General features: G+C 37.5%; 1 protein-coding gene across 1 annotated transcript in view; it reads left to right on the top strand.

Moving 5' to 3' along the window:
- The window catches only part of PCDH15 (protocadherin related 15), a 1748268-nt gene that overhangs the window by 1571655 nt on the left and 150435 nt on the right, over positions 1 to 26178 (top strand). The window contains exon 23 of the mRNA XM_077125289.1: positions 11526 to 11642. Coding sequence (XP_076981404.1) covers positions 11526 to 11642 — 117 coding nt within the window. The remainder of the gene's footprint in view (positions 1 to 11525; positions 11643 to 26178) is intronic.

Below are 26178 nucleotides of genomic sequence, written 5' to 3' on the forward strand. Positions count from 1 at the left end.
TCTGGCCGTTGGTAGCCCTGTCTGAATTGAGTTGTTATAGTTTTCCATGGACTTTAATAACAGGTCATGGTAGTACCAAGAGACGACTTAGGGGATCTCCTGTATTCCAGGAAAACTCTTCTTTAGCTCCATTGTGGAGTTGCAGTCCTATTTCCCCTTGATAGTCAGGATCAATCATCCCAGACAGAACAGTAATCCCTTTTCATGCTTGTTGTTTCAGTGGCATGAGAAGCCCAAACTGGCCAGGTGGCAATCTTAATTTCCAGTTCAGTATAATCATTGTGTCTCCTGGAAGGAGCACTCCTCCTTTAAGTACTAAGACCTGTAGGCCAGCAGAGTTTAAGGTTTCAGAGACAGGAAACAAAAATCTTCCTAGTTGGTTGCTAGGCATCATAGTGAGTGGTGCCACCCCTTGATTCCTGGACCCATGAATCCTGGCTATGGGAAAAACCACACCACACAGTAGGTGCTGATTCAAAGCAGACACAGTCTCCTGAAGAACACTGCCCCACCCCTGCAAGGTTTTGTCACCTAGTTGACATCGTAATTGGGTCTTCAAAAGGCCATTCCACCGGTCTATCAACCCAGCTGGCTCTGGATGATGAGGAATATGGTAAGACCAGATAATTCCATGAGCATGTACCCATTCCCGTACTTCATTTGCTGTGAAATGGGTTCCTTGATCAGAAGCAATGCTATGTGGAATACCATGATGATGGGTAAGCATTCTGTAAGTCCATGTATGGTAGTTTTTGCAGAAGCATTGCATGCAGGGAATGCAAACCCATGTCCAGAGTATGTGTCTATTACAAGTAAAACAAATTGCTTCCCCTTCAATGATAGAAGTAGTCCAATGTAATCAACCTGCCACCAGGTCACAGGCTGATCCCCTGGGGAATGGTGCCATTTTGGGGACTGAGCGTGGGTCTCTGCTGCTGGCAGATTTGATGCACCACAGTGACTGTAGCCAGAGCAACTTTGATGAGTGGAAGTTCATGTTGCTGAGCCCATATATAACCTCCATCCCTACCACCATGCCACTTGTTCTTGAGTCCATTGGCAATGGCAAAAGTGGCTGAGGAAAGAGGATGACTTGTATCCACAGGCCAGATCACCTTATTCTCTTGATTATTAAAACCTTCCTCTGCTGAGTTCTCCCTCTGCTGAGTTCTCCCTCTGAGTTCTCCCTCTGGGACACCAATATCTTCAAGTTCTTTTCCCATTCGGAAAGGTCTATCCACATGCCTCTTCCCCAAGCCTCTTTCTCACCAATTTTCCAATCATCCTTCTTCCAAGTCCCTGACTATGCAGCCAAACCATTAACAACAGCCCATGAGTCAGTCTACAAATGCACCTCTGGCCAGTCCCCCTTCCAAGCAAAATGAACAGCCAGGTGCACTGCTTGAAATTCTGCTCACTGGGAGGATTTCCTCTAACCACTGCCCTTTAAGAACATCCCAGAATGAAGTTGTAGTGCTGCAGCTGTCCACTTCTGGGTGGTTACTGGATACTGTGCAGAACCATCTATAAACCAGGCCTTGTTTTCTCTTCCTCAGTCAACTGACTGTAAGGAAGTTTCCAAAATGACATAGCTCTGGTCTGCGCAAGAGAAGGTAATGTGGCAGGAGAGGCATTTGGACCACTTTCTCATGTAACTTATTTATACCATCAGGACCTGCTTAAGCCCTATCTCTAATATACCATTTGCATTTTATACTGGAGTGCTGCTGTGCATGCCCAATTTTATGGCTTGGAGGGTCAAACAACACCCAGCTCATTATAGGCAACTCAGGTCTCATGGTAACTTGGTGGCCCACAGTTAAGCATTCAGTCTCTACTAAGGCCTAGTAGCAGGCCAAAAGCTGTTTCTCAAAAGGAGAGTAGTTATCTGCAGTGCATGGTAAGGTTTTGCTCCAAAATCTTAAGGGTCTGCATTGTGATTCTCCCATAGGAGCCTGCCAAAGGCTCCAGACAGCATCCCTATTTACCAGTGACACTTCCAGCACCATTGGATCTGCTGAATCATTTGGCCCAAGTGACATAACAGCTTGCACAGCAACCTCCTCTTGTTCCAGTCCCCACTCAATACTAGCAGCTTTTCTGGTCACTTGGTAAATGGGCTGGAATAACACACCAAAATGAGGACTATGTCATCTCCAAAATCTAAACTGGCCAAGTAGGCATTGTGTCTCTTTTTTGGGCATACGAGGGACCATATGCATACCTTATCCTTCACTTTAGAAGGTATATTTCAAATTATCCACACCACTGGACACCTAGGAATTTCACTGATATGGAAGTCCCCTGTACTTTCATTGGATTTATCTCCCATCCCCTGATCCACAAATGCCTTACAAAAGCCAAGAGCAGTTGCTACTTCTTGCTCAGTAGGTCCAATTAGCTTGATATCATCAATATAATGGACCAGTGTGATGTCCTTTAGGAGGGAGAAATGATCAAGGTCCCTGTGGACAAGACTATAACATAAGGCTAGAGAGTTGATATACCCCTGAGGTAAGACAGTGAAGGTATACTGCTCGCCTTGCCCAGCTGAATGCAAACTGATGGTCTTTACTGACAGCCGTTGAGGAAAAACCTTTTGCCAGATCAGTAGCTGCATACCAAGTACCAGGCAATGTGTTGATTTGTTCAAGCAATGATACCACATCTGGAACAGCAGCTGCAATTGGAGGCAACAGCCAGTGGTTAAATTTATGATAATCCACTGTCATCCTTCAAATTCCATCTGTTTTCTGCACAGGCCAAATAGGAGAATTAAATGGGAACGTGGTGGAAATCACCACCCCTGCATCCTTCAAGTCCTTAAGAATGACACTAATCTCTGCAATCCCTCCAGAAATATGGTATTGTTTCTGATTTACTATTTTGCTAGGGAGGGGTAGTTCTAGTGGCTTCTACTTGGCCTTTCCTACCATAATAGCCCTCACTCCATGAGTCAGAGGATTCTGGGGATTCTGCCAGTTGCTGATATGTTGATTACAATTATGCATACTGGAACTGGGGAAATGACTACAGAATGGGTCTGGGGGTCCACTGGACCCACTGTGAGATGGACCTGAGCCAAAACTTCATTGATCACCTCACTTCTATAAACCCACACTCTGACTTGTGGACCAGAGTGACATTTTGGGTCTCTTGGAATTACTGTCACTTCTGAGCCAGTGTCCAGTAATCCCTGAAATATCTCATCATTTCCTTTTCCCAACTGCACAGTCACCTTGGTCAAAGGCTATAGATCTCCTTGGGGAAGACTGGGAAGGTTAACAGTGTAAATTTTGGGCAGTATAAAAACATCCTTCCCAAAGGATACCCAACCCTCCCCTCATTTGACCAAAACTGTCTCAAGTCTGGGAATTGATTAAGGGGCCATGACTCTATTTTTGTAATTCGTTATATTTATGTTCACTTGATCTAGAATTCTTCTGCTTATACAGCTCAAAAAAAGAGTTTAGTAGGCTGCCCATCTACTTTACTTCTAGGTTCCCCAATGCCACAAGTCTCTGTGAATCAGATTATTTTGACTGATGCTTTGAGTCTGATGTACATTATGGTGGTCACGTCACGTCCATCTGGTCTATGGGGATTAACTGTCACCACATGGCTTCTGCCAACTTGGGATCCAATCATCCCCATTGTGTTTAAGGATTCCAGTTCAGTGACAGCAGTTCCCACAGTAATAACTGACCTATGCTATTGTCCTTTTTGCTTTTCAAAAGATTGTTGTGAGTCTTCAATTCCCAGGGATGGCCTTTCCCAATCAAAGCATTAAAAGGTATTAACAATTGGGCTAAGTGAGGAAAAAAAGGTCTTCAATACCCTAACAACCCCAAGAAAGCCATTAGTTGTTTTGGCATTTGTGATGTAAGGAAACATTGGATCTTATCAATTTCAGCAGAAGGTATCGGTTTTTTTCTTACATAATCATACAACACCCAAGAATTTGACAGAATAGCCAGGGCCTGGTAGCTTGCCCTGATGGATTTCCCATCCCTGACTTTCAAGGTGAGAGAACAATGAGTAAGCCTGAGGCTTCCTTTAATTCTGAAAGAGGGTTACTGGTTAACATGACATCATCAATATAATGAAAGAGAATTACACTTGCAGGACTTTTCCACTCAGCCAAATCCTTTGCCACAAGATGTGGTAGATAGTTGGGCTATGTACATAGCCTTGGGGAAGCAGAGTAAAACCCCATTGTTGGCCTACCCAAGTAAAGGGGAATGCAATCTGGCTTGATTTTAGGGAGATACTAGAGAAAGCATTAGTAAAATCCAATACAAAATGATATTGACATTATTTGATACGAATCTCTTGTAAGATATCAGAAATGCTTGGAACAGTGGCATACAATGGTGGTATTACTTTGTTTAATTAATGATCATCTTGTCATGTTCCATGTTCCGTCAGGCTTTTGTACTGGCCATGCAGGACTATTGAAAGGACTATGGGTAGTGTGGTAGTTAGGTTCAGGTGATAATGCCCCATTCTGCTTCTGTTGACTTAAGTCATCAGTATATGAAATTCATCTATGGCTGATTACATTTCCTCTGAATAAATATAAATGTTTAAATAAATCCCCTTATCAAAAGCCAATTCATCTCTGGTGTGTTGCATTCTGGCAGCTTTGACAGACTGAGACAAGTGGGTATTAATATCCCCTGCATTTCAAGTTTTGATAGATTCTGAGGTTCCTTGGTGTTCTCCAGGAAGTTTATATTGTTTTGTAGTTATGACCCTTTAAGGTTTGTGTACCTTTATTCATGGATCATTTAGTTCATCCTCCCAGCTTTAATTACCCTATACTGGATGTAGTAGAATTCCCCAATGCTGGTCTGCAACATGGCATTCTGTAGAAGATCACTTCCTAAAATGTATTGCAGTATAGGGGAAATATAAATCATATGTATTTGAGGGAGCACACTCCCAATATGTAAAGTTAGACTATACCACTTGCCACTTTGCCTGCATTATACCCTGCCCCTCTTGCCCTACCCATCATCTATAGCCAATACTGGCCTGTGGGATCATGCTGCATTCCCATAGATGAAGGTAAGTTCAGCTCCTGCATCTGTTACTGTAGACACTTGCTGCTGGTGAGTAGAGGGCCAGCAGATGGTTAATTCTACATGTGGCCTCCAATCCTTGGGGTCCCCGGCTATTCTTTGTACCTCGGGATCTCAACTTCCCCCCTATGGAAGAAGAAAGGGACTAGCCAAGTCTCTTCCAGGGGAGTAGAGGGCTCCCAGGCTTGGGCTCTGAACGGTGATTTCTTTCCTGATTTCCTTTCTCCCGAGGGAGCTTGGGAGCTCACTTTAGTAAATTTTTGGTCTTTAGTTTGCTCTATAGTTTTACCAGGACTGGATTTGGTTGTCTATCTATGGCCCCTAACTCTGTGGCTGCAGCATTGAGATCCATCCACATCTGCTTGTGCAATACCCGATTAGGGCCTTCATGCTCATGGGGAGCCTTTCCCATTGCCTTTACTCCTGCCTGTTTTCTGCAGCTTCTCCAACTCTCTGAGGTCAGCTATAGCTTGATTGGCAAGGAGGATGAGCTGTCCTACTAGTGAACTTGGGCTAAACATGAGAGGCAGACCCATAGTAATGGTTGGGGGCAGTGTGCAATCTTTCATTCCTACAGTAAAAGCTTCAGTGTCAGAACCTGTGACAGCCAAGGCATAAATGGCATGTTTCATTCCTAGCACCTTTAAATGTCTTGCAGCTCCTCCATATTTTGCCAAGGTGGGGGCAGACATTGTGTGGCATATTGACTTCATTAGGCCACGCAGTCTTACACCCATCTATCAGCCATACTGAAAAGGAGGTATTTTCTGCATCAGGTGAGGTAGCAAACAAGCATTGTCATACCAGAAGGGTAGGTTGTAATAGATACCAACTTATTCATCTCACTCCAGAAAACACTATCCCTCTGTTCAGTGTTCAATAACCTCAGAAACCAATTGGATAGGGTTGTTTGGTTTTGTCTATACCACTGTCCTAAATTGCCCAATTTGGTAGTGGTATAATCTCTCATAGTAATGTGTAATTTCTGCTCAGGAGGTTGGAATTGCTGAACCCCTTTTGTGACACTTTCCATTTCTATTGTATTATGGGGGGCACCCACCAGGGGTCTTCATCCTCCTTCACCTCCCATTTCTCCTCCCCTTCTTCTGAGAAGGGCCCACCCTTTGGGTTCCCATCCTGGAGGAGCTAAAATCCACCAAACTCTAGCCCAAGGTAACTTATGGCGTCTGACTCAGGCATATCTTTTCATGCAGATGGTCTCTAACTGGCCATCCACTCAATCCAGGTGATCAGTCAGAGTCTTTTATTTCTCCTGGGCAAGGCATGTATCTCTTTCCAGTTCTGTTTTTTCTTTCCAGTTTTAATTCCTCCTCTAACTAGTAGGCTGTTATTTTTGCCACTTGTTCAGCTTCTGTGGCCATACATAAGGCTCCTAAAAGGGTCGAAGCGATGGCCACTGCTACTTGGTGTTCTTTTCTCTAAAATTTAGTTGTCCTGCTGTCTGTTGCAAAACAGTTGGCAACCTCACCAGAGTTTTCAGGGCATCCCCATACTCTTGCGGTGGTCCCCATTTATGCAGGAGGGCAGCCAACCCTCCTCACATGGACAACAAAGGCCAATTTGGGATTTCCCCCTCAGATTCTTCCTTCCCAGGACTCATGCCAGCTAGGGTTGGCAACTCTTCAGTCTCCTGGCTGGCTTGCCAATCGTTCTAACCCAGTGCCTGATGTGCTCAGGCTGGTGCAGCCCCAAGACCAAAGAATGTCTAGACACAGAGTCAGACATGAGTTTTATTAGGATTTATGAATAGGAGATGATTTTTCCCAGTGACAGCTATTCATGACGTCACTGCCCTGCAAAGACAGGGGTGCAAGGGGCAGCTTATAAGCATTCCACAGGACATGAGAAGAAAGTTTCACCAGGGTCTATAACACAAGAATTTGGAAATGTGTTATCAACATTTCAGGAGAGAGGAGTTTTAATGCTTTACACAGTAGATGGTTTACGATACCATCTGTACATTCTTTTCCTCCATGAGGAGGTCTGTTGATCTTTAATTTCTGTTCAGGTCATGTAGGTGGCTACATGCAGCAACTTACTCTGAATTTGGAGGAAGAGCCTGGGCCCTGAGCCTCCATTGCATTATCCACAGTTTAGAAGCTTGCTATTTTGCCATGAAAAATACAGTAATTAATTAAAAGAATAAAAAACATTAAAGTACTTTTGGAAAGAGATTTTTTAAATTATCTATGATTTCTTCAAATGAAAATCCTATAGGCATCATCTTACATAGAACCTTCTGATGACTTTTGCCGACTCCCTTATCCTCCTCTCCAAATACCAGAATCATGCCTTCAGAAACTGATATAACAGAATTGAATCATAGCTTTATCCTTTATTAGCTGGATAACCATGAGCAATTTAATCACTATAAGCTTCCTTTTCCTTATTTTTGAAATATAATAATAATAATAGCAACAATGATAACTAGTATATATTTTAGGCACCTTGAGATGATACATTTAACAGGTCTATCGCTATGCCTGGCATACAGTAAAGAAATTTTCTATATGTATAGAAATAGAGACAGTGATAGAGATAAAGAGAGAGAGACAAAGATAGAGAATTATGATATCCATTTGAGAAAGTCTGCAATACATTGATATTGTTGGTTGAAACATGCTAAAAGAATTCTGGCCCAGAAATGTACATATTCTCCCAATGACCATGGTGTCATGGTTTGGCAAATAAATCTTAAAAATTATCAACTTCCTTCTCCCCATATTAATATTCCAACACAAGTGAACCACATGAGGAATGGAATTCTGTGCTCTATCAGTAGGATTGTTAACATTGCACAGGGTTGTCCTCAAATTTTTCCATCTATCTTGAAAGACTGTTTTGCCTGTCAGAGTGCAAGAGTGAACAAGGCACTAATTCAGGCAACTGAGGTGCAGCCTATGTTAAATTTCATTAGACCTCTTGCTATATGCCCTCATCACATTTTTCTGTTGCCTCCTTCATAGCATTCATCACACTTGAATTTTTTTTCTAATTTTTGCTTTTGTCACTAATCTCTCAGTGCCAGCAGGCACCACGCCTTTCTTGGCTATAACCATATGCCCACTTCTAGGGTAGTGCCTGTTGCACCGTAGGAGCTCCAGTGATATTTGTGATATTGAGAACCATTGTGTGGTCTTTGCTGTTTGTGGCAATGCAACACTTTTATTACTTCTACACCAAATATATAATAACCCCAAGAATTCAGAATAGTTCCAAATTCAAAAATAGAAGAACAATTTTAAAATTTTTAGAAGCTAAGAAAGAAGTTCCTAGTGTAAGTTTTGATGAAGATGGGAAAAACAGTTGATAAAAGTAGAAGATTTTTGTTTAAGAGTGCCCCTTTCAAAACAGAAAAAAATTGCTTATCTGGAGATAGAATCTTTTTTAACTCTATTTCCAGAAGTGCAAGAGAAGGGAAAGAAGTCAGAAGATAAGAGGACAAGTGGGGAAATAAAGAGGGGAAAAAAAAGCCAGCAGAAGGCAAAAATTTTGAGAAACAGCGACTGGGACAGCAAACAAATAGAGGGTGTCTGGTAGTAGAAGGCAGAACTGGAAACAGGCAGAAAAGAATTCAACTGTATGGTCTATCAGTGAAAAGGGTATCAGCTCAATAAGCTTCAAGGGATTTTGGAGGGCAGGACAGCCAAACAGTTCGCATGGTAGGGAGTACATATGCTTGAAAATGGTATAGTAATAACTGAAGTTGTTCCACCCGTTGGTTCCCACCAATGGTTCCCACTTCCTCATGGAGCATGCATGAGAGTTTAAGAGTTTAAGATAAGGGCCAGCATTGTGCATACATATCATATTTTCATCATGTTTTTAAAATAAAGATAATTTGACCATAACTGATTAGAGTTTTTCACCTGTATTTCCCCCAAATCAAAAATTTTTATTCTTTCTTCTTTTTATTTTTTGTATCATTAATTTGTAGACTCACAAGCAAGTGATCATTATAAGATTCCTTACATCTGTTTTGTAGAATTCGAAAGTAGAAATGGTCTCTGTTACTAATAGACTTTAATTAAAGAATAAATAAATGAAAGACATAGTTTCTTCCTGTTAGCCAGCTAACTGTACATTCAGGTGCAATTTCAATTGTTTGACATATGAAAACTAATTGCAACTTCACTCGTCTAATGATTTTGTTTTTAAGAAGAGGATGGCATCATGCTAGTTGAGAACCCTGGTAACCTTCAGAATAGTCTTTTGAAACACAAAAATTAATGTTCATTCATATCAACAAAAAGCATAACCATAAGAAGCAAACTATTATGAGTCTTGATAAAATTGTTAAGGACAGAAGAGGAAATGTTTCTTTTTTGCCAACACTACCCTCTAGTGAGCAACAGAAAAAGATGTACTTTTGGAGAGAAGAGTTTATCCTTCCTTAATTTACTGCAAATAAAGGATTTGTGCAGAAACAGATTTATGTACATTTTTCTTCAGATATCCCTGGAGCATAAATATAATGAACTATTGATTATACTCGTTGGCATTGCACTTCAGTAAATTTTTTCATCTGAAATAATGCATTGTGGAAGAACCGTGTGCAACTCCTGCACATTTTAACCACAATAAGAGATTGCAACTCCCCACATAGGCACACCAGGCCATCAAAAGATATACTGCCACAATAACTGCTTTGATATATTCTTTTAACTGTCATCTAAAAACCAAAAAAAAGGGTGGGGGGATAATATCAATCATTTAGGGGTGCCAGGCAATTTTAATCCCTAATTTGTAAGATTTGTTTATTAATCTAATTAGCATTCTTAGAAAAAGCAGGAGAAAATGGGCCTACAAATGTTTTATATATTTACCCCCTGCTAGAACCCCAAGATCAATACCTTACACTGCCCTTGTATAGAGAACCAGTACTTCTTATACTGTTCACTTATCCAGATTTTAAAGTTTATAATTTATAAAGGAAGTCTTTTTCATTGAAGAGATTGTGAATGTTGTATGTCAAAACAGTGGGAACGATTTATTTTTCAGTTTTGCTCATAGTTCAAGACCTCCTGTTTCCTGTTAGAGTCTGCAGGTTGAGTCATATCCACACCTCTGAAGTCAGCTCTATTGTGAATATAAAAGCAAGCTCTGTTTGAGTGTAATAGATAATTATCCTGACTCCTTTGTAAAAGCAGAGGTTGCAATATGTTAATTAGTGTATTTCCAATTTACATTGTACCAAAAAAATTGTTGTATCAGAACAAATATCAAAGACTCAGGAGAAGAATTTTTTGCTTTGTTTTCAATAGCATGTGAGAAAAAGATGACCTAGAGAGGATGAATGCATAATTAATGAATTTAGCTTTGGGCCCAAATATGTTTGACCTGAAGTAGCTCAAACACTGCAGGGTGCAATTATTATAAGAAAGTAAATTAAAAAATAGAAATCAGTCATGCCTACAAGAATTATTTATTAATAAAAAAATGATATGAAATTCTCCCTGAAGGATAAAATGGTTCAGAAAAAATTTTTAAAGGGCCTCCTCGCAGGGCACTTGCCTTATTATTTTGGTTCTGCCAGCTATGTAGATGAATTTAGGCAAAGTCACTAGCCTATAAGTGGCTCAGAGTCTTTATCTGTCAGATGGCAATTAAGTGCCATAGAAGCAAGGGCATCTTCTTCTCGAGTCAGCACCGTGACTAGCTTTGGGCATAGAGATAGCAGGTGATGGATACATATTTATTTAATGAGTGTTACTATGTGAGTAACAATGCACTCTTATCTTCCAATTGTGAAAATAAAATAAGATACTGCATATAAATTGCTTTGAAACTATCTTTCAGTGCCTAGAATCCTATGTGCCATTTTTGTCGTGCTCCGCAGTAAAACACAACCTTTTGCCATTTTACACTTGTAAAATAGCATCAGAGAATATATATATATATATATATATTTTTTTTTTTGCATCAAAGGATATTTCAGTTTGTATTTGAAATGTTCAAATCATGGCATTATGCTAAATGTATAAAACAATTCATAGTTTGAACAGAAATATAAACAGCTGTTAAAAAGCAACAACACAAAAAATACCAAAAAACACTTTTCTACAGTGGTCTCATAGACTTTTATGTTTTTAGGTAAATTTGTTCCTCTGTGTTTTCAAAGTTGAAAACTTTACACCATGCTTTTAGAAGTATCTTAGAGAAAGTTTTCACCATAAGCATCAGTTACGTCTCTAAAAAGTGTATTTTCGTGGGTGATGACCTCTAGCTGATTGATACCCGTTTGCATTGTGTAAGAAATCTCGCAGTTCCCTCTGCAGTGCCAGGCTGAGTAAGAGGCATGGAACTGAGAGATGGAAGGATGGCAGTGGCTGCGGGATAGGAAGAAAGGGAGTGGGCTTCGTAGCTATGTCTCTAACCTGGTTTCGATGGAACCACTGAACTCTTCGTTGTGTTCTACAGGATATGAATGATTATGCTCCAGTGTTTAGTAAACGCATCTACAAAGGAATGGTGGCCCCCGACGCAGTCAAGGGTACACTAATCACAACCGTCTACGCTGAAGATGCAGACCCTCTGGTGAGTAGGTGCTGAGTCCCTCTCTGCACTGTAGCGCGGAAAATCTAGCGCTTATAAATGACCTCTTTATTCTCAAGACAACAAAGGTGGTCCGTCCGAGTTTCACTCCACTCATACATTTTATGTACTCTTGCCTATTTCATCCACAGTTACAGTCCATATTTCAACTGATTATTACTTAATCTAGACAATTAGTGATATGCTTTTTGTTTTATGAGAATTTAAAAGTTACTCTTTACCAGTTTCTCTAGCATTAATGGAAAGAATCATCTACCTTTGGAATTTACTATCACTTGGGTTCCTTACTTAGAGCAGTGTAAGTTTAGTTTAATCTTGGATAGGCTTTATACTTATGTATATTCAGTTTTAGTCACATGGGGCTATTTTGTTGGCAAACTCTTGATTCAGCATATGATGTAATACTTATGTTGTACATGCTTATTTTGCTTAGCTAAAATATTAACATTGTTTTTGGCGTATATTTAGTAGGCTTTTTTATTAGACAGAATTTTGCCTTTTTTTAGAATATCCAAAATTAACTTGCAAAAGGGACAGATTTTAATTACAGCGTTATTGTAGCAAAAGTGAAATAAATCACCCTTAATGATGTTTTCTTAATGTACTAAAAATAGCATAGAAGAGATAGTACTTATATAAAATTGCTTTCTGTAAATAGTTTGAAAGCTTTACAAGTATTACTTATTTTATAAGAGCCAAATGGTAGAGATTTTAATTTATACTTTTGGTAATTTGGTCACTGACGGATTCTAGAGACCTATATGTAAAAGTAAGAAAGTGGGCCATTTTAGAGAAGTGAGAAAGGAGAAGGAAAAAATCCTGAATCTTATAAATGATTTAAAAGTTCTATTTGCTAATGATAATATAGACAGTATTGCTGCAATGCTATTTTTTAATTAAAGGTGGCTGGCAGTAATAACTTTCTTTTGCTTGAATTGTGGCAAATCGTATCAAGTCTATTGTTGACTATAAGGTCTTGAAAAATAATAATCCTAACATGAAAGCAGTGACCTTTAACTCAGAGTCTCCTTTTCTCGAGTGTGTTAAAATGTCTTTGAAACTGATTTGTTGTGTCTTAGGAAACATGATAGGCAAAATTTCATTGCCTTGAACATATCAATAGAGAAAGTGAATGTGAAATTGGTGGCTTGTCTGTCTTAAGTCAACTGTCACAGACACAGGATACTTTGAAATGAGGAAATAAGCATTCAGTTTTATTCAACACATGTGCTTTGAGCATCAACTCCATGCTGGTCATTGTACTAACCAATTTTTAGTCTCAAGAAATTCACAATTTAATAGGAATGATAAAACTTCAAATAGAAATTATAGCAACTGTACTGAATGAGCATAAAGAAACACAGCATTTTAAAATTTCACATTTCTGAAACATTTTATCACAGAATTTAAGATAGTGTTACATCTAGGGACTTAGTAACCAGAGGCCATATAAGTGATCCTAAGATCACCTTTACATGGGAAAACCTCAAAGCCTTGGTATGGCTGGCAAAATTCTCACTTCATTTTGGCCTTGGTACTTGGCTTGACATTCAGGTCACATCCACCGATCTGAGAGATGCTGTCTTCCTCTGTTGTCTGTTGTATTACAAAGGTAAATCACTTATCTAAGGCAGTTATCTAGAGAGAAGTCCCTAATTTCATACCCTGAAACCATTTTACAGAAATTTACCAGGTTCGTAGTCCACATGCTTTGAAGGACTTTCAGTTTTGCATTCCCAGTAGTACTTTTTGGCATTTAATATCTGATGCAGACTTTTCAACAGATGAAAGGTAGATGCCAGTCACTCAATTTACAATACAGAGTATGCATCACTTGAGTTGGCTTATTTGAGTTACTAGGTATATATGTGATCAGACTCAGTTTTCATCCTCAAAACACTAATATTCTTTTAGTATAACTATTGTTCAGCATCGTGCTTTTTATCATTGCTGCAAATTGGGTCCCTTAAATGAACACAGTTGCAATTAGGCTGTGCCCACACCATTCCAAAATAAAAGCCCAATTACTGAAAATTTTCACTAGTTAAATACTATGTAACATACATTTCAACTCTTATAATTTTATGATGGTGCCTAAAGGCAAAATAAACATTTTTATGGGTTTTCTAAGGGCTTTACAATCTATAACAGTTTAAAACATTTGTTAATTAATTATAAAATAATTCCAATTCATATTCTCAGAGCTACTGTGTCAGTTTCACTACTGCTGCAAGTACCTTATCATAACACTGCAAGTTTATTTAATGATGTCTCTTCCACATTAGACTGTAAGGTTCCTGAGGTCAGGAATCAAAACATTCTGGTTTGCATTAAATACTATGTCTAATAGTAGTAATACTATGCCTTGGTTAAGTAGTCTGATAGGAAGTATCAACAGGATAATTGAATAAATTAGTGGTTATTTCTATGTTCTTCAAGATTGACAAAATGTGCCAGACTCCCTACATTTAGTTACTTGGTAGTCTGGGCAAATTTCCTAATGTTTCCAAGCCTCAGTTTGGAGTTTAAAGGGCTGTAAGAATTAAATGGGGCAGTGCATGCTCAGCGTAGCTTCTGCAACTTCAATCAGCATTCAGTAGATATTAGGTTTTATTATTATTTTGCAATAATAATCTTCATCTTTACGAGGTTAGTCACATCCTTTTTGAGGCATCAGAAGAAGGAATGAATTGTAAAACACCTATTTTACACTAAAAAGCAGCAACAACAAAACCCTTTGAAGTATCAGATGGAGAAACTGGGTAAGGTCTGAAAGTCAGAGAAAGCATCGTTGCTGAATATAAATTAAGAATTATAAAATGCATGTTGTACAAAACTAAAGTGCTCTAAAGAGTGAAAAAATCTTCCAGGGATTTTTTTTTTTTCCACCGAATTAAAGCTGTTAGGACTTTCTATTTTCTGCTTTGCTTTTGTGACAGCATTGACATTATGTAGTTCACAGGAGATGACAGTAGTGAATGACTGATCATTTTGAATATTAAAAAATGCTAACCTTTTCTTTCTGCTCACCAGAGACGTCTCACTGGAAACTTTCACAAAACAAAACTGCAAGTGTAATTTCCATTCTTCTTTCTAAAATTACAGGCCAAACCCCGTTTATGAAGAGTTCTTTTTGAGAGCAGGTCAATGCCCAACAGAATAACATGCTGTTATTCTGGACACATCGACATGAAACAATCAGGATAAACAAGCGGGCTTTACATTTTGCTCATTTCCAAGAGAGCGAAGTATAGGGGACCCAGGAAGGCCTAAATGGTCATTATTATCCCAATTTTTCTTTTAATGCATTTTAGGAATTTTATAAGATTCTTGTTTAAATTAAGGCAGTAAATAGAACATGCCTAATATTAATATAAACAAACTTTCCTATTTGCATTTATACACAGAGAGAGGGAGAGTATATTTTGGGTGGTTATGAAAAAGAGACTAATGCCTTAGGAACATTTGGTATGGAATAAGAGATTACATGTGACATGCATTAAATCTAGCCTCCAATAGCTACAGTGGATAATCCACACCCTGCAATTGTATAAGGGGCTTATTAATGTTGAACGAAAAAATGAATGAATGTTCTTTCTGTTGTGCAGTTGGGGAAAGAAAAAACTTGATAAATTTGCATTAAAAACTTAAATTTGGGACCTATGTAAATGTTACACATGGGAGTTATAGAAATGTGGGTGCTTTTTAGCTATATGGGTTCTTTATAATACTAAAGACAGACAAGGAAAGATAACCGTTCTTTTGCCCTTGGTTATGTTTCATAATTAAAAAGACATACTCAAAATATTTTTAAAATTACCTCAAGTTATGCTCTGATAAGTCCCTTGGGTTTTCAGTGAATTGCAGGAATAAGTCCTTCATTTAAGAATCATTCCTATGCTCCAGAGACTTTCGAACATTTAGTTATTTGGTGGAAAAAAAAACAACAAAAAACGATTACAGCAGTTTTGTTCTTTGAGTGTAGATGCATTGATAACAGTGAGTTGCTACCAACTTTAAATTTGCATACGTTGAATTCTTCATTTAGCTAATGAAATTTCCTTTCTAAAAACAAAGTAGTTTGAAACCAGATGGCAGCAAAATAAGAAAATATTTTGAGCTTTATATCTTACCATAACTTACTCTCAAGGGGCAGAGAAGATTTTCAAAAACCAAAAACCTCAGTGCAATTTAAGAAAGCAAGCCAAGTTCAGTTCATAAATATGCTGTCCAATTATGTTAAGGGTGGAAAAACATATTGTGTTTGTTTGACTAAGATCTGAAATAAAAATGTAATTTATTAATGGTACTCTTCTTTAAAAAGAAAGTTCGGGAGAGGGGATTGGGGGAAGATGGTGGGTTTAGAAAGTCCCAGAAACCATTCCCTCCACCGGAACAACTGTTAAACAGGCAGGAACTATCTGAATCAGCTACTGTATAACTCTAGAGTCTAGGAGAACATTGTACAGCATTCAGGGAATTGCTAGAGGAACCAGCTGATACATCGCAGTAAAGCTCAGTCGATTTCACTCTCTAGACACAGATTTCCAGCCTTGTGGCAGTGAGTTGCTCAGCCCTGGCTCCTGGTGCAGCTTGTTTTTGCCAGGGTACGTGGTCTGATTACTGATCACTGCTTATGGTCAGCTACTTTAAATGGCTAGGGGCCTGACTCCAAGAGCGAGCATTGTCCCATCCCACTTTGAACAAAAGCAGCAAGGAGATGTAAAGATATTACCTTCTTCAAAACTGCGAAAAACAGTTACAGGGCTACATTTACTTGGCAAGTGCCAAATCAAGAAATTTCACTTTCAAAGAGATAGAGAGGGCGGGCCGCGGTGGCTCAGCGGGCAAGAGTGCTTGCCTGCTATGCCGGAGGACCCCGGTTCGATTCCCGGCCCCAGCCCATGTAAGAAACAAACAAACAAACAAAATATAATAAAACAAGAAAATGTTTAAAGATGTTTCCCTTTCTTCCTCCCTTCCTTCCTTCCATCCTTCCTTCCTTCTCTCTGTCTTTCCTTCCCTTAAAAAAAAAAAAAAAAAAAAAGAGATAGAGAAAGAGCTCCTGGCTTCCTTACCGGCCCCTCCCTCACTCTCTCTAGAGGGGAGTGTGGATCTGGCAGGTGCTTCCTTTGTGGATCCTGTCTCTTTTCCCTGTCCGTGCTCCCACTACCCCTCCCCTGAATTTGCCCTTCCTGAGAAAGCAGCTTGAGTCAGTAAAAGTAACCCGGAACAAAGGGTTACCTGTTTTAAGTCTAGTGGTAGGCACCTATGAGGAGGAGAAGCTCTTCTTCCTAGACAGTAGAGGGGGCATTAAAATTCCTGTAAACAAAGGAATTCCTAAGTCCAGGAGCAAGCACAAACTCAAGGCAAGACACAGGCCCAAAAGAAGGCAGGGGGATCTCTGAGCTTTGCATTCGCCTTGGGCTAATATTCTTGAGAGGGAAGGCTGAGCTCTGAAGTAGCCAATGCAAAGCCAATTTGCAAAGGCTGTGAAAAGTGGTTTTTTGCATTGCTTTACTTGATTTTGTTAGATGCTGACACTTAAGAAGATCGGGCATATCACTTGCTGAATATAAATTCAAGAAATAGGCAGCACCGGGACTAAATCCAAGAATTAATGCTCTGAATTATTAAAATGTACAGTAGACAACAGAAGATTACAAGTCAAACAAAGAAATAGGAAATGATGGTCCAGCTGAAGGAAGAGGGTAAAAATCCAGAAAACATCAACAAAGACAAGACTATGGATGTACCCAAACGGTCTTCAGTGTGCTCAAGGAGATGAAGGAAAATCCAGAGAACAAACTGAAGGATAGCAGGATCAGTGAATGAACATGAGAATCTTGATAAAGAGATATAAGTTTTAAAAAGGAACCAGAGAGAACTACATGAGTAGAAGACCACAAAAATTGAAATGAAAAATTCCCAGAAGGGTTTCAACAGCAGATTGGAACTGGCAGAAGAGAGAATAATGAGTGGCTACTACATATTATATAGAACAAACAGAAAGCTCACAAGTGTTAGGTAGGATGTGAAGAAACTGTAACACTCATTTATTGTTGATGGGGATGTAAAAAGGTGCAGCTGCTGTGGAAGATAGTTTGATGGTTTCTCAGAAAGCTAAGTATAGAATTACCGTATGAACTGGCATTCCCACTTCTAGGTTTATAGCCTCAAAGAATTGAAAGCAGGGACTCACAGTGATACCTGTACACAGTTGTTTCTAGCGGCATTATTCAAAATTACCAACAGTTGGAAGCAGCCCAAGTGATCATCAACTGATGAATGGGTAAACAAAACGTGGTATATACGCATGGTGGAATATTTTTCAGCCATAAAAAAATGAAATTCTGATACATGTGACAACATGGATGAACTTTGAAGACTTCATGTTGCATGAAATAAGCCAGACACATTAGGACAAATGTTTTATGATCTCACTGATATGATAGGAAAGGGAATAAGAAAATTCGTAGAGTCAGAAACTAGAATGTAGGTTACTAGAGGCTTGGATTGGGGTAGCAAAATGGGGGGTAATTCTGAAGTTGTGCAGTGTTTCTATTTGGAATGATGGAAACATTTTGGTAATGGATGTTGGTGATGGTAACACAGCATTGAGCATGTAATTAACACCCCTGAAGTATATATTTAAATGTGGTTAAAGGGGGGAAGTTTTAGGTTCTATTCATGGTACTGAAATAACTAACTAACTAAATAAATATACTCAAAGGACTGTGAATCCTAGAGGAAATCATGAATTTTAGGTAATAGTAAATTATAAAAATGTTCCTTCATCAAATGTAAGCAAATGTATCACACCAATGAACAAGGTTTTACTAGGATAATATCTGGAGGGGTCTATATTTTATGCATTATTTTTCTGAAACCTGCAACTTTGTAGGTAAAGAAAGAGGCTTCAGAAATCTGTGCTGGAAATCTGGGTAAGCATCGCTAAGATTTGATTTTGAAAGTGTTGGCTAATACTGGTACTGATGCTTGCGAATCCCCCCTCATAATCACTTTTCAGTGGCGTGGGGAAAGAGGGGTTCATATTTGTTGTGGAAAAGAAAAATTGTTTTGCAAATCAAAATATGTCCTTTCATGGAGTGGCATCCCTAGTTAATGTGACATTACTCTACTATTGAAGAAGCCGTATCAAGGCAGGTATCCTAATTTCACAACTAGCAAAAAATGTTTTGTGGTTATATAAAATAGCACAGTTTTTAAACAGAAGCGCTATTATTATTAATTGATTATTCTCCGTGTACTTTTAAGTGGGTGCATTTCTTAAAAAAAACAAAACTGCCAGATAAACTTTTCAGGTTTATTACCCAATCGAACCTTCAATTTTATGAAAATCCCTAATGCAGTAACTTGAAATTTGACAATATTCCAGCTATTTCTCAAGATTAAAAATTGCATCATGCTTTTTTATATTCTAAGCTTTTAAATAGTTCTTTGCATATACTAAACACTTAACATATGTTTCTTGATCTTTGATATTCTAAATGAGAATGTCGAAAAATTAATTTTTGTAGACATTTAAGTTTTCTCTAATTTTACCTATTAAAATTTTTAAAATTATATAGTGTTGAGAATCGTAGCAAATAGTAGTAAAAATGTTCCCTACTTCTACTACAAAAGACAAAATCTAAAGCTAGTTACAGCAATAAATAACCTTCACACACACACAAAGGATTATCAAATGTGTATCAAAATCTCATGAGTAGGGCGGGCCACGGTGGCTCAGCAGGCAAGGATGCTTGCCTGCCATGCTAGAGGACCTGGGTTCGATTCCCAGTGCCTGCCCATGTAATAAAAAATAAATAAAATAAAATATCTCGTGAGTATCCCTGTTAGGTCTAAGCTTGGCAATACACCCTGCCCATTGACTAAAATTATTTATTTTTATTCTCACCTGTGCTCTTCAGTAGACTATATTGGAAGAAAGCTCTAGTTCCAGAAACATATGACCTGGATTCAAATTTTTCTGTTTGTAATTTGTAAGCTATGTGATTTGGGGAATTCATGTTCCTTGTCTCTACCTCAGTCCTCTCATGTGAAAGATAAGAATGATAGTGATATTACCTCATTGGTCCCTTTATCAGGATTAAATGAGATAAGTTATATAAAGTATTTGATATAGTGATTATCACAAAATAAGCCCTTAATAAATATTAACTACCATGTATTTCTTGAATAACACTCATATTTATTCATTATCAGATACATCTAAAATAACTACTGTATGAATTATACAGCTATTTAAGACTTCTTTTTGCGGGCTTTGATATTGCTTTATGAAATAAATATGCTTCGAAAAAGACCCGGAAAGTTCTGGGTCGCAATTGACTTTAAAATCAGTTCCCAAATATTGTGAGATTTCTCACTCTGCTTTTTTCAGAATTATATTTATAAAAGGACAAGTAAGTGCAAGCGGGTGTGTATTCTTTACCTCTATTGAAAATATTGGCCCTCCAGAGTTCAGACAAGGTACCTAAGGAATAATTTGTAAAGGGATTCACAGGTGGCTTTAATGTCCATCTCAATGATTCAAGGACACTTTTGATCGCTAGAAAAACATGTTTTGTTTTGTGTTTTTAAGAGCACATAGCCTATGTTTTAATGAAATCCCATATTGCCACCAAATGATGCCAGGCAATGAATTACAGCCAACTTCTCAAAATGCTTAGCCCCCTAAATAGTTGTTCTCTTACAATCCTAGCAAAGGATATACCAGAACAAAAACCATAATCTTCATCCACAATTAGCTTGCTTTGGATGCAACAGATAAAACTATTCAGGGCCAAGAGGGTTACCAGATTTTATTTTTATCTGTAGATAACATGACTGTTTATACCATTTTTCATTGATATCTATACAGATACATTTTTCATCCCTCACCACGTAGATGTTGTTATACTAATCAATTTAGGTTATTGCTAGCAATGTACTGGAAAGTCCAATTTTAAAGATCAGCAGCTATTAACCATGATTGCTGACCCTGAAGCCTGTGGGGGGAAATGTGCAAAGCTCAGTGGTGTTTTTCCTTCAAATCAGAGTTGTTAGGGAAATAATCAGGAACTTGTTTTCACCATGCATGTCAGTTTGTGAAAATTATGATGATATAGCCCTAGTCTCAGTTCCTTTAGTCTCAAATAATTAATTAGAAAGAAAGAGCACTGTGAAACATTTGGGGCTTGATCTCTAAACTGACAAGGGGTTATAATTAGGTTCAAGCGTGTAATTGAGTACAAAAGGGATGGTTTTATGAGCCAAGTTCATATATGATTAACTTCTAGAAAAGGCTTTTCAAAGGGTTTTAAGATCCAGTGCTATTTTCTTTTCTTTTTTTTCATTTATAGATTCCCTTCAAGAACAATTATATTATTAACTCACTTGAGATCAATATTGGCATTAACTGTTTCAGATGTAAATGTTGCTCTTCTAATTTAGAAACTACAATGTTTACCAGGGAACACACGGGAATTTTTCTTTTGTCAAAAATGGAAATGTCTATAAAGGTTTTTTCTTACTTTATGAAAGTGTCACCCAGTGATGCATCAGTGATACCCATTATTCTTCATGTTGAGAATAAATCTCATGGTCTCCAGGTCCCTATACTCTTTTAAAATAAGACGAGTTTCTAAGGGAATTAAGGGGAGCATAACAGGGTCCTCATGGGACTCACCATAGACCCCCTTATGGCTTAAATGGAATGATTATTTTGAAGTTCTTGCCAGAGGATACAGGGACAGATAATAAGGGCATTTTAGCTTCTCACAACCTGGATTCTTGGCCTTAACACCCTCTAAGCTGGGCCCCTGTTAAGTCTTGGTCTTATCTTTAACCACTTTACAATTCTTCCATATGCTTGAATGGTGGTAGTGCTTAAGCAGTAGTAGACTTACCACAAGACGTATTTCTAACACAAAATAGACATTTCATACATACTTATTAACTAAATTTTTAAAATAAAAAATATATAACTTACAAATAAGGATATGACAAAGATATAGCAATAAGGGCATGATTGTGCATATGAAAAATGCCAAGGAATGCTGAAGTTATTCAGAAAATGGTTTGGGTTTTCTTAATTTATTTCTTTTATTAGTTTGGTTAATTTCCATCTCTAACTGAGTTTGAAATTTTGAAGCTAGAAAATATGACAATTGTAATGCCTCATGGTTAACACTGTTACAAAGCAAATCAGATTAATTGCTTTCAAAGACATTGGGGAAAGAATAATTTTGGAAATGACACCAGGAAGAGAAATCTCTGTGTACTTGAGAACAAATTACTTAATATGTGTATTCAATGATAATAATAGGTTTTCGTATTCCCTGACACAATGTGATTGCCATCATTATGAAGAAAATTATGTGGCTCTGAGTAAGTAATTTATTGATAATTATGTATTTAAGAAAAATGACTGGGCGGGCCGCGGTGGCTCAGCGGGCAAAGTGCTTGCCTGCTATGCCGGAGGACCTCGGTTCGATTCCCGGCCCCAGCCCATGTAACAAAAACGGAGAAACAAAAATACAATAAAACAAGAAAATGTTTAAAAGATGTTTCCCTTTCTTCCTCCTTTCCTTCCTTCTCTCTGTCTAAAAAAAAAAAAAAAAAAAAAAAAATGACTAACTCAGGATATCCCCCAATGTTTAGGATATAGTTATTTTGGCTCACTATATTCTCATTGAAATCCCCTATGTTTGCAGGTTGGAACATCTTTCATACAAGTTTGCAATTACCTTATATGGTAATTAATTATATTCTCACCATCATTATAAATCAAAACATATTGTATTTAATACTCAATATAAGAATAGAAACCAAAAGTAAAAAATAACTGAGAGAAAAGAAAGTAATTTAAAATGTAAGATTATTTTTTCTCAATCTAAATTTACATTTATTCTCTATATTAATAACCTCACCTGTTATTGTGTGAAATTATATCGCTTTTCCATCAAATAATCTAGGTAATTTCCATCATGACAGGATTTTTTGTCTGTTCTATCCCCACTGCCTAGAAAAATTGCCTGGGTTATATTATCACTATGTAAATTGAATGAATGGCTGCTCCAGAAATATTATCTCATGCTAATATTTATTACGTTTACACAGTCAAAACTGCTAGATAAAAGGGCATCACACACACACACACACACACACACAGAAAGAAATAAAAAAAAGGGCATCACACAGTTGATATGATGCCTTTACATTTTGGAAACTCCATAGTATTTAAATAAATCACATTATACCTCAAACCATGTTTGGAAAGAAGTCTAATACATGGATTAAAAAATTAATCCCTTCATTAATTCATAGATGTCATAAATCATGTCCTTCCTGAGGGCAAATGGGGCCAAACATCCCCAGAGTCCCTCAAAGCTATTTCTAATGTCACTAGTGCTGACATTTGTGTTGAACTAGGAAAAATGTTATTTTACAACATTTACTTAACTTCTTTAAGCCTCATTTCCCTATAGTGGTAATAAGACCCACTTGACTGAATTGCTGTTTCGGTTTAATGGAGGATAAAAAACAGTCAGCCAATATCAAGCACATGGATGTCAGTTTCTCCTCCTCCCCCTCAGGATGATGGGAAACATGCTTAACTTGGCCCCTGGTTTGGAACAAGACTGACATCCTCATCAATTCTGTCACCTTTTGACTTATAATGCTTGAATTGGAAGTGTTTATGAAAATACCATGCTAATAGGGCCTCTACAATCTCCAAAATTGAACAACAAATAAGTGCATATATTAGCAAAGTTATTACCAAAAATTAGTTTGGATTTTTGGTTTAAATAAACATGTTTTAATTAATGTAATTTCATACTGATGTACTTTTATCCCCTTGAATATAATTTAAAATATACAACATATTAACACATAAAATAGAATTTATTATGCCACTTTAGTACTCAAATGTGATACCAGAACAAATTCCACATACACCACAATCACTACACATTCTATAAATTAAAGTACAATTGTCTTACATTTTCATATGTGGGTGTCTATATCGTGAGGAATGATGCCCACTTTTACTTTCTTTCTGCTCTCAAAACATATACCAAGAGCTGCTGCAAGCAGGAGCACGGGTTATTATGCATTTACAACTCCAGGGGGTGTTATGCACATGGTCACTCCAACGAAATCTGTATGTGTGCTGCCCCAGAGATAAACATTGATTACGTCAAGATGCAATATGTCTCAGAACAGACAGTAAGTCAAATACTGATATATACTATGAAGGAAATAAAAGACAGTGGCAAAGAATGGTGTATGAGTGGGTGTATAAGAGGGAGTGTCATTTGATTCCTGAATATTAGAAGGAGGAAGCCTTGCAAGAGTGCTGAAGGCAGAGAGAACAAGTGGAAAAGCCCTGAGGTGGGCATGAGCTGAGGGTTTTATATGAGAAATATGGTTAATTAATTGTTAATTAACAACAGAAATAAGAAGATACAAGATGAGCTCTGTGAGGGTGTTCATTTTAGTACTGCTAGGACTCAGCAGTGCCTAATCAGTAAATATGTTAAATGAAAGAACAAATGAATGAATGAATGGGCTAAACACACACACACACACACACACACACACACACACAGCCAGAAATGCATATAATAAACATTACCTACTTTAATCTTGGTGCTATAAACACAAGAAAGATATTGATAGTAAATAACTTATAAAATGTTGAATTTCTAATGTTTTAAAAATTGCTTTGTGAAAATATGTAGGAAATAAATATATTATTATGTAGTCCCACAATATTAGTTTTTCAACTAGAGTTAAATATATTTTATGTAATGGCAAACAGAAAATCCTTTGGGATTTGTTCTCAATTGTGGTTAATTTCAGTTATATTTGATGTCAAATCAAGATTTTCAGCACAACTTGAATGAATAAGCTTTCAGTAATGTTATGGTTCCATTTGGAACATTTTATTTAGGGAAATGTATTCCTCTAAAAGAAAGTGTCCAGTTTATTAGAAAATTCTGGTAAGAACATCAAAAAATGTTTTGGAGAATGAAAGATGAAACAAAGCAGGATTGCTTTAACAATTCCTCATCAGTTTTTTTTCTTTTTCCTCGCATGGACAGGCACCGGGAATCGAACCCGGGTCTCCAGCGTGGTAGGCGAGAACTCTGCCTGCTGAGCCGCTGTAGCCCACCCCTCACCAGTCTTTTAAAACAGTTATCTGAAGTAACACTTGTTCTAATATTTGGTGTTGACTCAATTTAGAGAAGTAATTGTCGTGGTAGACAAGGAGGCTTCAAGAGAGCTGAGGCTTCAAGAGAGCTATCCTGCTGTGATTGTTACATTTCCAGTTTCGATAAAATTTTAAAGAAGGCATTAATTGTATTTCCCCGCCAACAGACTCCAAGCAGCGGCATGATGAGAAATGCCTCCTTACCCACCACTACCCATTGAGAAAAGAATCTTTGCAGCCGGATCCCCACTTTCCTATTAAATTAATGATTATGCTTTGCCTTAATCTTTCTGGAAATTTTTCCTGTGATAATGCCTCTTCATGATGTGTAGGCAAATAAAGCAAAATTTGCACATTGCTTATATATATCCTCCTTTCTTTTTGTGACATTTTTATGCATTTTGTAGGATTCCCCACTAACTTTCCATAAGTCATGGTGAATCAAAGTCTATTTTATATTTCCTTTAGAAATGTTATCTTGAATGGAATGGCAAAATACATTTTACTTTATGTGACTAAAATATCTAAGCCAATGAAGAGACCTTGTAATGAAGCCAGATGAATTAAAGACTAAAATTAAATGAATTTCACTTGATGGATATCTAGAGCATGTTTTCTTTGAAGGAGACATAAAGCAATCAGATAACTGTTTGATTCTTTTTATTCCAGAAATCGAATACATTTCTAAAACAACTGTAAGTTTAAAAAGCATGGAAAAAGATTATAAAAATATGTATTAAAGGCAAGGAAACCATGCCAGAGTATGGAACAAAAAATTAGAAATATTTAGTAAAGTGTTCAGAATAGTGGTCTTCAAAACTAGAAAAGTTACATTGCGCTGAAGAAAAAGACCAACTTTGTTTCATCTCTTTAAAGGACAGACAGGTTTGGTTTCAAGTGTTTAGATATGGGGAAGATTCTTTCTAATTAATAAAGCCCTTAAATGCTACACTGGGTTTCTTAGAAAGATTATGAAATTTGTTTGGCGACAATCTTTTAAAAACGTATTCGAATGCTAAGGTTTAGTGGTGGAAGTGTCTAAAGACAGATAACTAATGACCTCACCAAGATTCCTCCATTAATAGGAACCAGTAAATGTGATTGGTCAGAGTGTGGCCCCGTGAAGTCATTTGCTTGTCATTTATAAATCAGACCGCAGCCTAGTTTCAATTTAGTATGACTTTAAGGAAACAGTTTTTGAAAAACTACTTTTATATATTAGGGTGAGTCTATCACAGTTTGTAAATGCTATAAAAAAAGAATCTATTGCCATAGGAACAAATTTTTTTTTTT

This window comes from Tamandua tetradactyla, chromosome 13 (assembly GCF_023851605.1).
Source record: "Tamandua tetradactyla isolate mTamTet1 chromosome 13, mTamTet1.pri, whole genome shotgun sequence".
Classification (NCBI taxonomy): Eukaryota; Metazoa; Chordata; class Mammalia; order Pilosa; family Myrmecophagidae; genus Tamandua; species Tamandua tetradactyla.